General features: G+C 39.0%; 3 protein-coding genes across 4 annotated transcripts in view; 2 read left to right on the top strand and 1 right to left on the bottom strand.

The window, feature by feature from the left end:
• Nucleotides 1–626: 626 nt before the first annotated feature.
• LOC115632176 (glycine--tRNA ligase) lies at nucleotides 627–3218 on the bottom strand. Its single transcript, XM_030529208.1, has 2 exons — nucleotides 3121–3218; nucleotides 627–3025 (listed from the first exon to the last, which is right to left on the bottom strand). Exon 2 carries the CDS (start codon nucleotides 2834–2836, stop codon nucleotides 797–799), a length of 2040 nt encoding a protein of 679 aa, XP_030385068.1. The 5' UTR covers nucleotides 2837–3025; nucleotides 3121–3218; the 3' UTR covers nucleotides 627–796.
• Nucleotides 3219–3297: 79 nt separating this feature from the next.
• LOC115632902 (integrator complex subunit 3 homolog) lies at nucleotides 3298–7177 on the top strand. Of its 2 annotated transcripts, none has more exons than XM_030530192.1 (2): nucleotides 3298–3777; nucleotides 4582–7177. In XM_030530192.1, exon 2 carries the CDS (start codon nucleotides 4713–4715, stop codon nucleotides 6762–6764), a length of 2052 nt encoding a protein of 683 aa, XP_030386052.1. In that variant the 5' UTR covers nucleotides 3298–3777; nucleotides 4582–4712; the 3' UTR covers nucleotides 6765–7177. The 2 variants fall into 2 exon arrangements, with proteins under 2 accessions (XP_030386052.1, XP_030386053.1); XM_030530193.1 differs by lacking the exon at nucleotides 3298–3777 and adding an exon at nucleotides 4195–4333.
• Nucleotides 7178–9396: 2219 nt separating this feature from the next.
• Nucleotides 9397–15277, top strand: part of LOC115632904 (pericentrin) — a 45190-nt gene continuing 39309 nt past the window's right edge. The window contains exon 1 of the mRNA XM_030530196.1: nucleotides 9397–9487. Coding sequence (XP_030386056.1) covers nucleotides 9461–9487 — 27 coding nt within the window. The 5' untranslated portion in view covers nucleotides 9397–9460. The remainder of the gene's footprint in view (nucleotides 9488–15277) is intronic.

The raw sequence follows: 15277 nt of genomic DNA, 5'->3' as shown, positions 1-15277 counted from the left end.
AGTTGCTAACAAAAGTTGCATTTAAAACGCCAATCATAATCTAAGACAACAATTGGTTTACAATATCTTTATAACCAAAAAGCTTACGTGTTAAAACAATTTTAAAATTCTTTCATTGCTGGTTTCGGATTTTGCGTTTCGATTATGATTATTATTACTTAGTCTGAACAGAACTCTCTCCGTACCGAAAAAAAAAATTCTTCAAAACCGCTTGACGAGTAAAGAAACTTTATTAATGGCTAAAGTAAGGCAGCAAAATTTCTGTTCCGAATTTGTGTCGAAAGATAAACAACACCGTATTTTTGATGAGTTACGTTTTTGCTTTTACATTGAATCCGTACGCCCAACAAATAATATGGAGATCAACAATTAGACCACAATTTAATATAGTCGCAATAAATAAACTATATGTCAAAAACTTGTTTATTTATAAAAATATTGGAAGCAAACTCCACATGAAAATTATACTATAGTCCTGAAAACACGGATGTCTAGAGCTGGTATTTAAATATTCGAACGATTTGAACTAGGATGTGCCAATAATGAATCAGTTGGATGATTTTGAAGTATGAATTGATAGAAGTGTCAATAAAAATGTTAATTGCAATTTTTCACAAAGTAATGGAGTTGAGACTTTCTTTACTTAAGCTTTTTTTTGAACTGATAATCATATAGTATATAAATAACGTTTTAAATGCGTCGCGAGGAGTAAAGCATAACAGGCAGATAGCGTAAAAAATGTATTAAAGTTTTCAATTCGTATAAAATATCTTCAATCTTTACGTGTAAGCGGGGCTCACTTCGTGGCCTCCTGTTGTTCAAAGACCGGGTATTTCTCAAGCACTTGCGTCCAGGTGACACGGCCAGTTGCCAAGACCTTGACCACGTCTACAACTTCCTCTAGATCCACACGCACTTGTTTCATGCTATTGCGTTCACGCAACGTCACGGTGTGTGGCGTTTTCAGAGTATCGAAGTCGACGGTAATGCCATAGGGTATGGCAATCTCATCTGTGCGCGCATAGCGTCGTCCGATCGAGCCGCTGGAGTCGTCCACCTTGTGCGACAGCTCCGCCTTGGTCAGAGCCGAGGACAGTTTCTGTGTGTACGGCTGAAACTCTGGATTGTTCGAGAGCGGCAGAATAGAGCATTTGAGTGGGGCTACCAGTGGGGGCAGCGTAAAGTAGCAGCGCTGTTCATCACCTTCGCGGCACTGGAAACTGTGCTCCAGTAGGGCGTACATGATGCGGCCAATGCCAAAGGATGGTTCCACAACACTCGGAATGAACTCCTCCACATGCACCGTTTTGCTGCCGTGCTTTACACCAATGGTGTCGGAGCTGAGCTCGTGGGTGGCACCATCGGGCAGCGTCAGTTTGTAGCTGGCACCAGCCGCCAACTGGGTCTCCACCTGCTTGATGTCGTCCAGCGAGAGCTTGGCCAATGCCTCAGTAATAGCCTTGGCATCCTTCTTAAACGTTTTTCCAATGGTTTGCTTGTTCGGTACCACTTCACTGACCTCCACCGTTTTGGGTGCAGGCAAACGTTTCTCGGCTACCAAACGCACGCCAGTGGCTGCCGTGTGCTGGCTCAGATCGTAGGCGGAACGATCCGCACAGCCGACACATTCCACCCAACCATACGAGGTGAGAATTTCAGCATCCCAGCAATCGCAGGCATAATGCGCCATCTCGTTGCTCATGTGCTGCCGAAAGCGCAGACACTCCGGCTTAATGCCGATGGCGAGCAGAAATTGCTGAATACGCGCCATGTAATAGCCAAGAGTTTCATTCGCAACTAGCTTGGCAGCCACAGCTTCACCAATTGTCGATTGTTGGGCTGATTTGCCGTCCATTTGATTGCACGCTGAATAGAGGGTTAGCTTTTCGTTCGCCACCTTGCTGAATTTCGGATGATCCTTTTGCGTGGGATCGCAAAAATGTTCGATCTCCGCCATGGTAAATTCACGTACGCGTATCAGGCCAGAACGAGGAGAGATTTCGTTGCGGAATGAGTTACCAATTTGGGCCACGGCAAAGGGCAACTTGCCCTGATTGAATTCCAATAAACGCTTAAAGTTCACAAAAATGCCCTGCGCCGTCTCGGGACGCAGATAGCCCTTCACCAGGCCAGTGGGCCCGATTTGGGTGGCAAACATTAAATTGAACTCAATGGGCTCTGTAAGCTCATTGCCAGTCAATGGCGACTTGATGTTGTATTTGGCTAGCACGTCGGCCAACTCCTGCTTGTTCAGACCATCAAGTTTTATGATGATGTCCTCGCACTCTGCCTGCAGCGCTGGCGTCGCATCCTTGGCTTTGCACAGCTTCTCCAGCGCCTGCTTGATCAGATGGTCCAGCCGAAAGCATTCACCAGTCTTCACATCCTTCACCATAAGATCTGCAAAACGTTCTACATGGCCTGATGCTTTCAGCACAGGCTCTGGCGTCAGCATGGAGCAATCCACCTCGAGCATTTGCTCCTCCAGACTGAAGTACTGACGCCATAGGGCTAGAATATTGGATTTCAGGGCACAGCCCATGGGTCCGAAATCATACTGTCCGGTTATACCACCATAAATGGCAAAACTTTGGTCATAGAAGAAGCGACGCTTTAGCAAATCTTCCATCTTGGCCCGATCGAAGCTCACTACACTAGGGGTGAGCGCCAACTCCTTCTCCTCCAGCACTTTTTTGCGCAACTTTAACTCGGCCACAGCCTTCTTTACATCCAACTCGGCTGCTCCCTGCGCCTTCAGCTCACGCACCAGATTGCCCTGCTCCTGCACACGAATGCGCAACGGGGCCAACTGCTCCTCGATTTCTGGATTCGTCATTATATAGTCGGCTGCGGCTCTCAATTTGACACTGCGTTTCGACTTCTTGCTGCCCCAAGTCTGTGAGACTGCTGTTTGTGTATTTGTGCAAAACGCTTTGTTGGCAACGTGTTCGCTCCAATTGTAAGATTTGTGTCGTTTAAATAGTATGCCACTGGCGCTTCGTAGGTTTGTGAATACTTTAATCAACTGCAATGACATAAATACGGTGGCTTTTAATACAACTATTACGCAAATTTATGTAATTTTCACGTTTAATTATATCGTACTGTCCGCTGCAATACCTTTACTTGGCCTGCAATTCTGATGGATGATTCACAATGGTGCTCTAACCGGCCGATTTCAGCATTGTGAATTGGAACAGCTGTTCAAGTAGGTTGACTGGCAACCTCTCTAATCTCTGTCGTTGATCAACACTGACACTGGCTTTGCGTGTGTGTTGTTTGTCGCTTGCATTATGTAGGCGCATCGTGCATTTAACTCTTAAATTGTTTCACATTTCATTTGCTCAGTTTTTTATTTATTTAAACAAGTGCTGTACATAACTTAAGTGTCGTATAACGTGTGTGTGCATAGATAAAGCATCGTTCGGCTGTTTAATTAACAACATAGTAACAACAACGACGCTGCGGCCAGTGACGCTTTTTTTTTGTGTTTGAGAGCCTCTCGAGTGTACAGTGACGACCGCATTTCAGAGCAGCGCCGCAGCGGCAGAGGCAGCGACAGCAGCAGAAGCAGCGGCAGTTAAAAACAAGACACAAGGTGTGTTTTGGCCGCTTTGCTAAGCATTTCTTATTGCTTTTCAAGCACGAGCAGTGCGTCATTTGGCAATTGTTTGGTAAACATTACGGAAATACCAGCCAAAGTGGCAGAGAGCAGAAGCAGCAGCGGCAGCCCTAGAATCAGCGGCTGTGTTGTCTCATCATCATTGAGAATTGTTGGTGAGTTTCCGCTATTGTATTTGTATTTCTTGTTGTGGGCATCAAAAACTGATCAATAATTTTAAATTATGCATTTTTTTTCTCACATTTGTTTGTTTTTTGGTTGTAAGCTTAAGCTATGGTCCGATGGGCAAATAATTTGTACACAAACTTTTCGATTTTCACAAATATGTCATGAAAACAAAGTTTTTTCAATTAAATTCAATAAGAAATTAACAATTGAATGAAGTTCTCTACAACAAACATATTTGGGAATTAGTTTACAAGCTTGTGTGCAAATTATTTGCATGTCTGACCATTAATTTAGAGCGTTTGTAGAGTGGTTCTTGTTTCGATCGTACATTCTGTGTCTGTTTCTATTTGGTATATCTCTTGTACTATCAAAAAAAAAAAAATGAAAATATCTTAGCAGGCCATGCTGTGGAATCTCTCTGTGGGGTGGTGTTGGTTGCCGGGCCTTTTTAGCCCTAATCTAAGCTGGGCATTACTTCTTGGTCGCATTGCTATTGGCCACTCTCATTCGTGCAACGTCGCATTAATTCTTTTGGTGGTTGTGGTGCGTGATAAAACAGTAAAGAACAAAAAAAGTAACTGTACATACACATATACAAATTTATTGAAAGAAACAACAACAGCAAAGTCTAATACAAATAGTGCACGTCTCATTAAAAACCAAATTACAAAATAAACCATCTAACTCTCAACTAAAACCAAAACAAAACACAAAACAATTGCATAAGTGAATGAATGAATGAATGAGAAAAGGCGGCGAGACTGATCAAAGACTGCCTTATGTCTTTTTAGGATCGAAACACACAAACATTAAAAAGCCAGAGTGCTAGAGACACTGAGACAGAGTGCGAGAGACAGATGTAAAGAGCGCACTCCTACGCCCACTCCTACCAACACCCACCAATCCAACCCCGGAGCTTGCCATGCAATTGAAAGCGCCCAGAAGCAGAAACATGGCCAGTCTTAAAGATGAGGAACAGCAACATCAACAGCAGGCGCAGCAGCAGCAACAATCAAGCAACCGACTGAATAACAATCCCAGCCATTCAAGCAGCAACAGTATTGCAACCATAAACAACAACCATAACAACAACAACAACAACAACAGCAGCAGCAATGAGGATGAATTGAAGGCGAAACGGGATTCCTTGGAGGCACGCAAGCTGGCGCTGGAGCAGCGTTTGAGTGAAAAGAGTTGGTTGTTGCAGCAAATCCAAAAACAGGAGACCTCCATAATGCAAGGCAACTACGAGCACATGACCATCAATGAGTTCTTCGCCCAGTTGGCCCAGCAGTACAAGCACGAGCAGCAGTTGCAGGCGCTGGCCAAGGAAAGTGGCGGCATATTGCGACGCAAACAGAGCACCACAAGTCGTGACAGTCAGCCGCTGAGCATTACCGGCAGCACCACATCCAATAGCAATAACAACAACAACAACAACAATCGTTACTCGGAAACCCATTCGAATCGCAGCTCCGAATACGACAACTATCAGCCAGCAGCGGGCGATATGCTGGTCATAGGCGTGGCCCAACAGCAGTCCCAGCAGCAGCCGCACGTGAAGAGCGCGCTGAAGAAACGACCCGCCCAAATGCAGTACATGCTGCAGCGGCAACAGCAGCAGTTGTCGGCAATGCCTCATCAAGGAGCGGAGCTGTATATGCCTCAGCTAGGGCCCAGCGGTTTTGCGCCACAGCCACAACAACAGCAACACCAGCAGCAGCAATCGTCGCCCGTGCAATCGAATCGTAAGCATCCGGATATAATCTCTCTAATATCGGCCAATTCGGCGAATGTGGCAACATTGCGACAGCAGCACGTGGCGCCGCAACAACAGCCGATTATTGTGCAGTGCGACAAGTATTATCTGTCGCCCACACATCAGAGCTACAGCGAGGGCGGCTTCATCAAGTCGAGTCAGAATATCAAGAAGTATGTCTCCCCACTGGGCTCCCCCAGCGCCATCAGCTATGAGCTGCAGCCCTCGTTGCAGCATCAACAGCATCAGCGTCAATTGGATGCGATCTCGTTGGCACCCAGCTACATGTCCATGGATGCGGACCAACAACAATTTCGTTGGCGTTCCCAATCGCATATACCACCGCTAACGCCCCCACAGCCAAATCTGTCGGGTCTGGGTGATACGAAGTCGCATTCCAGCGACATGCTGGCACCGCCACTGCCTCGTTATCCCAGCAAGGCCAAGCCATTGGACGAGATCTCGCTCTCCTCGCTCAATACGGCGCCCTCGACAAGCCTCAGCAGCATGGCCAACACCATAGAAAAGAAACCCAAGCCGAAGCAATGGCTAGAGTCCTCACTTGATGGACCCGTCGTCATACGCCAAATGGAGGCGACCACCAACAGCAATGTGGGGGGCGCCCCCGGCAGCAGTAAGCCGCGCGCTAAATTATCCTCGCAATCGATGTCCGTCTCAGGCCGCCATTATTCCATGTCGGCGCAACGCAGCACACACCAATATCCCCCCAGTACAGGCTATGCGGCCGTGAGCAGCTCCAAAACTCTACAGCACTCGGACGAGCGTTACGCAAAGCTCAGTCAGTCCACATCCTATTTGAATGCCATGGAGCAAACGGTGGGCATTTCGGCTTCGTATGCCCTGGAACCACTAGATATACCGCTTTTTCGAGTTCTGCCACCCAAACCAAATCAAACACAGCAGCCAACACCGCCGCCCAGACCACCCCCAGCCCAGCACCACAACAACAACAGCAATAACAACAATAGTAACAGTGCCTTACAAACCGCTCTGGTGTCGCCACCCTTGGTTGTTGCCAGTGCGAGCCTATCGCCCGATATACGCATCGAGTCCCCCAAAAATATGACCGTTGTCCAACAGGCCACATTTCAGCCCTACAAAGAGATTACCAAGCCCTTCGAAATGTCCGATTTCTACAAATACTCCACCAAGTTCAAGCAGAAGGAGGGCGGGGGCTCAAGTCGTGCTGACTAACACATTTCTATCAACGAGCATATAGTATATGAAATGTCCTTACTACACATCGATTTAAATCGCTAACCAATTGACTTTATGTTTGAAAACGAAACAAAATTCTCGAATGACCAGCGATATTCAATTTACCTTTTAAAAAAATGGTATTGTTTGTCGTGGGAATTATTATTTGTGATTAATACTTTTGTAGAAAATTACAAAACGAAAAACGCACAAATTATTGATCCGACTGCATTTTGAAACGAATCGGTTGTAAGCTAAAGACGATATTAGATCTGAATTGCCAAATTTACACATCGAGATGACAATACAAATGTTTCGAAAGAATTTTACAATGCATGTAAATAAAAAATTATACATATATATTTTTAGACATATTTTTGGACGAATCCCAATTTATTAAAAACCATAAACGAAACTAAAACTTATAGCAATTGTTAATTGTGTATAAATTGATATTTACACGAATATTATTACATTTTATACCGATTTGTTAGAAATTAAATGGCCACTAATAAATAAATATTTTACAGCTAATTTTTTACTAAAATTAAAAAACTGCTGCTTATTTGAAGTATACCCAAAGGTTGCTTTAGTAAAAAAATATTTCTGGCGCAGATTTTTAAAAATACATTTTCTAAGAAGTCCGCTACTTGGAGTTTTCAATTAAACTAGGAAGTCGAACGTTTCGTATATATCAACGTTTTCATTAGATCTTGACTTTGGTGATTAAAGTTCTACATTCAAAGACATCGCTTCATAATAGCAGCGTAGCTGCCTGATTTAATAACTAATTCAATTCAGAACCCAATTCCAAATAAATACATACTTGTAGGAAAAAATTAAAAAAAAAAAAATTACCAAAAAAAGTTCTTTAAGGTTATGTCAGGTTAGCTTTTGAAGACCCTGTACCTACCCTTTTCCCCGATACAGTCATTCCACTAAAACTTGTATAACCTTTTATCCTTTGGGTACAGGGAATAATAAACTTTGTATAATTATAGCTATAGAAGCTAGACATGTTCCTTGACAAATCGAAACTATTTTATTTGATAATACAATTCCGAGGCTACGTATTTGAAACTTTGTAAACTTCATTCAAAAGTAATTCCTAATTCTTTCGATGCAATTCTCTTCCTTTTTTTTTATCCGTTTCATGCAAATTAGTTAATCCTAACAAAAGTTATTAGAGAAACAATTTTACTTCAGTATTAGCATGTGCTTTTAAGTAGAGGGTATTTATCTATCGGACATGCTCGGTTGCAACATTCTCTGTTGTTTATGAATAGTTTAGTTATTTAATATACATATGTATAGGAAGCTAATTCGCGTATGCATCAAAGAAATTTCTATGGGAATACATATATCTTGTAAGGCATAATTATTGCTGACTGCAGGCAAGTTTATGCCACTTGTAAAAATATTTGTCATTTGCTTTCATGCTGTTGGGCAACGTCATATTATGATGATGATTTAGAAATAAAGTGTATCTAAAATATATGTTCCCGAACTGCATAACAAACATTTGTAGGTCTTGACACAACAATTTTTCCCAGACTTTTCAGAAAAGGTTGTAGATGAGATCGAGAATCATACCGGAGCACAACGACTTATTTATGTGAGCACGATGTGAAAATTACCGGAAATTTCTTTCGCTTTGCTCGGCCTATGTGTGTTTTCTTTTGGGGGCGACTCCCCCTCCAAAACTAAATACTAACCCACAGTTTTGTTTACGATTGTGTATTTTTAAAACATGTCGCCTTTTGTATATTTTGTTTGTTTGTTGTTGCTGCTCCAAAGAGTGCATGGTTTTACGGTTCTTTTCCCTCTCTCTCTCTCGCCCTCTCTTTGTCTTTTCTACTCTCTTCGGAAGCCAAAAATAAAGACTATAGGCGCTCTCTGTCGTGCCGTTGCTCGCCGGCCGATCTATTCAGTTGCATTAAGCGCGCCGTTACGTGCAACTGCTTTTGTTTAAAATTTGTGGTTGCAGTGCACTTTTGTGCACACAATTTAACTGAACTATTTATTTTGTTAAAGCGGCGCGAGGATAGAAACAAAATGGCTGCCTAACTGCAGGACTTGCAATTGTTGTTCCCTCGTGTGTGTCTCTAGTTAGTTTATACATAGTTTAGAAAAGTGCATTCGAAAGTTATCCCCCAAGAAGGAAATTTATTGTATTTTTTTTTTCAACTTTACGTAAACTTGCCGCGTCTACATAACCTGCAAAATTTGTTAGTGTATACTTTCTGTATGTGTATGCGTGTGTGTGTGTATAGCAAAGAAAATCGCATTCAAAACAAGCTGACTCGGGCGTTTCTTACAAAAAACAAAACGAAATCAAAATAATAAATAAAATTGACAGCAGCAAGTGTTGCCTTCAAATCGGGTCGGACGACTCTTCGTTCTAAATATCTACATACTATATGTATTAGCTGGTCAATGGTGAAGGTTTTCAGAACATGAAACAAATGCGGCCAAGTTTCTGCCAGCGAATGCAAATAGTGGAAGGAAATAAAGCTCCCTTCCAACAAATCCTTTAAAAACGCAACTCGACAAGTTTCTTAACAAGTTCTGCTGGAAAGTTCAAGTGACTTCGAGTACTTTTCAAATGCGATGCTGACTTCAAGTGCGTTTCAAAATAAAACACATATCGTTTCTATTGATGGCATATATCATAGGAGAAAGCTATAGGCGCCATGAATCTCTATACATTATATGATTGGGTATGTACATACTATAAACTAAATGAGGTTTTTTGTTTATGCTAGAAAAGCTAAAGCAACAGACAGATAGGCAAACAACTTCAATGCCAGTCGACATACCATCAGATCAAACTTGCTCCGGCCTGGTTAAAAAAACACTATTTTTATTAAAAATCTTTATTGTTGCCAGCGAATTTTATAAACAACTGTCATGAGCGTCGACCGGGTTGGCATTATTTCATTCAGCAAATGACCTTTTATAGCCTCAATCGACTCCTGTCAATATATAAGTTTTAAGTTAAGTTGTTATAGTCATAAACAGAGGTGGATGGGTGACTTGTGTTCTCGATAAAGTAGCCCTAAAAATTCTCAAAACATTTCTGCAACATTAGAAACACAAAATTTGGAAATTTGTGGAAACTGGTTGAATTTTTTTTTTCTCCGAAGTTAAGATTGCCAGACAAACTTTTCGGATTTTCTCTATTTTCTAATTGGGGTTTACCAAATATTCCTGGTCAAATTGATCAGAAATTATATTTTATTACAATTAATACTTTTGAGACTAGCTTTAAATGTTGCTTGTCTAAAGATATTATTATATAAAATAAGTTAGTTTCAATCTTCAAATGTTTATATTTTGGAGCTACTTTATAACTGGAGCTACTTGAGGAAGAACTAAAAAAAAGACACTTGTATTTGCAAATATGTCATGGCTGCATGAAATTATTTTATGAGTCGAACATCTTTAAAGACTTCAAATAATCATTCTTCAGCTCAGTTCTAAGACTGTTTTCTAATTGTAATTTGAAATTGTGGCTAAATTTGGTTACTTATATTAACACGTTGGCTTCTGCTATTTTGATTAACTAGTATTTGTATTCAGTAACATAACTTTTCAATAAAAACAGATGAATACAACTTTTCCCATACCCTTTGATGTAATAAAGAAGACTTCAAACAAGTCAATTATAGATCAAGTAAAAAGTAGACAAAAAATATTTGGCAATAGCTCTAAAGATTGATTCAAACATTTTTTGATAACGAAATAGATCGACATTCGCATTTTAGCTATCATCCATCAGTAGTATTCGGAGCAGATTTGACGTATTTAATGTAATGTATACTATACCAAAAAGAAAACACAATAGAAAATGTTTGCAGGGCACAAAATGAAAATTGAGTGCGCCTTTGAACTTTAACTTCCCCTTCATGCAGTCAAGCACATAAATTGTTGAAAGCATTTCGAGTTCTCTAGGGCTTATCAACATCGACATCGACGTCGGCAACATTGCAGTCCACAACATGTTGCCCACCCATGTGGCGCACTTGGGTTCCACACTTGGTTTGTTTATAAATAAAAAATGGGAGCGCGCATTTGGTGCACGGAACCGCTTGGAACCGTTGCAAATTTTCATTTACATGATACACGCTCTCTCGCTCTCTCATTTCTTTGATTTCTTTGGATGGACTGACTGACGGACTGCCTGCCTGCCTGCTTGCTTGCCTGGCTGTCTGACTGACTGATTTGAATCGAACGCCTCTGCCGGCTGTGTCGGCCGTGCAGCGCGGAATTTTTATTTATAACAGAACTTGCACTGAGCGCGTTCGGTCGACAGCCCGCCCAATCGAACAAAAAAGATAAAAAGTCGTGCGCTTTCCTTAGTGTTGTGTCCGTTGGTGTCTCTGTGTGTTTGTGAAGTTGTAAAAATGAATCGGAAAATTATTTGCATATATGTAAATAAATATTACGTATGTGAACTTCGATATTAAAATGGCATTGCTTATGTGAAAACAAATTGCATTTCATAGAGCGCCAAATGCAAATGGGAAGATAATTTTGCCAAATATCATACAAACAACATAATGAGTAAAATACATGTGAGTTATCGTACAGCATAAAATGCGTATTCAATAAAAAGGCAAAACATTCTGGATAATTTTTGTGAACGTTCCTCAATCAAAGAAAAAGTTCTTTGATGTTCTTAGGCTTATACCGCTCTTGCTCAATTTTTTTTATTTTTTTATTTGTAAATCTTTAAGATATTGCAGCTCATTGGAGCCTGAAACTTTATTTAGCTTGGAAATTAAGGTGTTCCTGTTCATGAATTAAATATTTTTGGCGAAAGAAAGTTTTCAAAAGTTTAGTTTAGTTTTTTAAACAGTTAATTTTTGCCTAAATATCAAATTTTAAAAAACTTTTGGTTCTATTTATTTCTTAGAACTTGCAATTTTCAAGGCGTCGAGAAATATATTTCAAAGGTGTTTTTTTTTTATTATTCTATTATTATTCTAAATGCTTTAAACAAGTGTTTCTATAAGTAAGGAAGCTAATTGTTAATTTAAAATTGTTTTTGATTGCTTTTTATGCCCTAGGTGTAGAGTCCAAACATCAAATGTTATATGTATATATACAAATATGACATGTTCAGAACATTACTCAGAACACGTTTATTTCAAACCATATATAGGCGTAAGTATCATAGGGGCGATCGGTGGAAAAATAACTTTTAAGTGAACACATTTCTAATCATATGCTGATGTTTCTATTTCATATACCTTTCATAGGAACGATAAACTCAGAAATCAGACGCAGTATAAACAATTCTCTTTATATATTGGTTTCCTTTATATTCTGACATCTTACTGGTTATTTCAAAATTAGTGAAATGTAGCCGACTTGGCAAATTCCACAGAGAATTCGAGATTAATAATCAGTGTATTGTTTTCCCATTCAGCAACATATATGGAAACGTATGTACATTTGTATAAAGATCAAGAAATGTATAAAAATTTGTGCTCTCTTTTTTGAATTGTTTTATTCGGAACAGCAGCCGTTTTATAGTTTTTAATGTTTACTTAAAAATGTTTGGAAAATGAAAAGAAATATATATATATATATATTGTATTTATGGAAATGTGGGAAAGACCATTCATGTTTTTTTTTGTTGGTTGTTTTTCTTTTGTTTTTGTCAGCTTATGGCAAATCAATAAAATTTAATTAAAACGTGCTGATAGAATGAATATTCATAAATCTTAAGACTAAGGGCGTAAGTTTATGACAAATAATGTTCATTGATATTCACAAATATATGGCCGTTATTTTAATCATTTCTATTTTCTTTTTTTGGCCAGTATGCGTGTCAAAGCACAGACTACTATTTTGGCAAACCAAGTAATAAGACAATAACAGCAGCAACAACAACATTCAGAACAATGACAAGTTTTGGGTGCGTGTGTGTGTGTTTGTTTGTTTGTGTCGTCGATTGGGCGCGGCGACGCGTTTTTGTTATTAGTTGCTCGAATGCAACCAGCAACAACAAAAACAACATCAGCGACAGTGTCTGCGCCTCAAAAGTGTGTCACAAACACACACACGCACACACATACACACCCAAATAACAACAACTTTACCAAGCGACCTGGCACAACAAAAACAACAACAACAACAACAAGTCTAGCAAAATTTTCTGTTCAATCCCAACATTTCTAGTCAAGAAAAAAATAATAATAGGAGAACTTTCGATTTCGCGCCCCAAACGCTTACCAACAATGCGAAAAATGTAACGGCACTCGTAACCATGGCGATGTAGTTAAGTTGTTATCCTTATGTTATCCCTAGGTGCGTGGGGAGAGACCTCCTGCCAAAAACGCTGCCTGACAAGTTCAAGGACGTTCAACAGGAAGCTAAGGACACCAAGTACTTGGGCGGTAGAAATGGAAATTAGAGATTTTGATTTATAAATTGTAAAAAGAATTTTAGTTTTACATTTTCGGGAGTGACAATTTAGGGTTTTGATTCATATTTGATAAAAAGAATTTTAAATTAGAAATGAGAGTTTTTGATTTATAAATTGTGAAAAGAATTTAAGTTTTACATTTTAGAGAGTGAAAATTTATGTTGTAATTCTAGCAGAGGTTTGATGTATTTTTGACGAAAAGAATATATTTTAAATTAGAGTTTTTGATTTAAAAATTGTGAAAAGAATTTAAGTTTTACATTATCGAGAGTGAAAATTTATGTTGTAATACTTGTAGTTGCTTTCAATTCCAGCAGGGGTTTGATTCATTTTTGATAAAAAGAATATATTTTAAAATATCATCTCATATGAATTATTGTTTAAAAGCCCGTCCCTACCATAAGCATCCCAAAGTAAACATAACTTTTCCAAACTGTTCCACATATCGAAGGTTAAAAAAATAGAAAATATTAAATTAAAATATTAAAACTCTGTAACATTTTGTGCAAAACTTTTCAAATGCCTGTTAGTTGGTTATCTCGTGATTTCAACATTTTATCGAATTTAAACCGAATTGAATTTTATTCATCAACCACTATTCATATTTGGCTTATTGGGTTCCGTATGTATTTGGCCATAAAAAGAAAGCACAATACGTTGAATGCATCTGCCAATATTCAGGGCAGTACAGTAACCTAACCTAATGGTTATTAATTTAGAATTTAATTTAAACTTAGACTTCAGAGAATCGTCTGTGCAATGTGTTGATATCATCATGATATTGAAACCTTTAAACGGACAGCCAGTCAAATAAATAGACACCAAAGATGATCCAACATTTAAAAAGTCGTTGAAAAGATAAAAATTTAAAATACATTTACAAATAATTAAAATTTTAAAATTTCATAAAATTATGGTGAAAAATGTTTGTACATTGTAGGCTGTTTTAGAAAAATTGCTAAAAGCTCTTCTTTTTGTTTCTCTTATGATTTGTAAATTTTAAATGAAATAGAATGGCTTTGCAAACTTCCATTCACTTGGATGCTTCCTTAAGAAATGGTTCAAAAGCATTGCTTCAAGTTTGTACAAATTGTTTTACAATTTTGTTGTATTTTTTTGGAATTCGTACAAGGGACATTTTATTTAAGATTAACTTAAAATTATAAAAGCTACTGAGGGAAGAGAAAATTGAGAAAATTTGCAAATTATGGTAATTGATTTGAAGGTCGAATTAATTGGGGATTAATTAAAAATTGTGCTTCTTTTCACAGTTCGTGTTTATGCATTACACAATTAGTATTTAATTGTTTTAACATCATCTCAAATTATTTTTTCATGCGCTTTATGACGACCTACATGGCGTATGAGTAATATAAAATTATGTTTGTCTTTCGCTTACACCTAAGTACATCTGCATATAAATATATATATATATATATATATATTTAGATGTATACGTATGTGCTCAGCCAACTGCAGCCGATTCGCAATGCTCTGTTTGTTCAGAACATTTTCATATACATTCCATATACTCGTATATTCTAATTAAGTCCTAAGTAGCTCGTATTGATGAGATGCTGCAATAAAATTGAAGATTATTTGATACTTAATGACAAATTCCACATAAATATTTCAATCACCTAACGCATAAATCACTCGGCTATATTGAAATTTTAATTAAAGCAAAATGTGTCCGAAACTCATGAATTCACAACCACATGCAACTTCAATTCTATTTTAGAATTTAAAAATATCTCCCATGTTTCTAATTTAGACATACGAGTACCAATACTGCTCGTGGAGGCAACTCGAGGCCCTGCCGTGTGCCACAGCTGCAATCCATCAAATGATTCTGAGTCAGACGTAATAGAAACAGCAGCAACAACAACAACAACAACAGCGCCTACGTGTGCCGCCGACTCTGTCAATGATCGCTGTGGCACGATCTGGTCTAGCTTTTGTTGTGCTGTTGTAATAATCACTTGAGATGCCGGGGCAGATGCGGGTCAATTGGTTGGCTGCAAATGCCATGTGGTTTTAGCATATATGTATAGATATTGGTCGTTGCACAATA

Source organism: Scaptodrosophila lebanonensis, unplaced genomic scaffold, assembly GCF_003285725.1.
Source record: "Scaptodrosophila lebanonensis strain 11010-0011.00,11010-0021.00 unplaced genomic scaffold, SlebRS2 tig00001415-arrow-pilon, whole genome shotgun sequence".
NCBI lineage: Eukaryota > Metazoa > Arthropoda > Insecta > Diptera > Drosophilidae > Scaptodrosophila > Scaptodrosophila lebanonensis.
The sequence above is the reverse complement of the archived record's forward strand: the minus strand, read 5'-3'. Positions and strand labels throughout refer to the sequence as shown.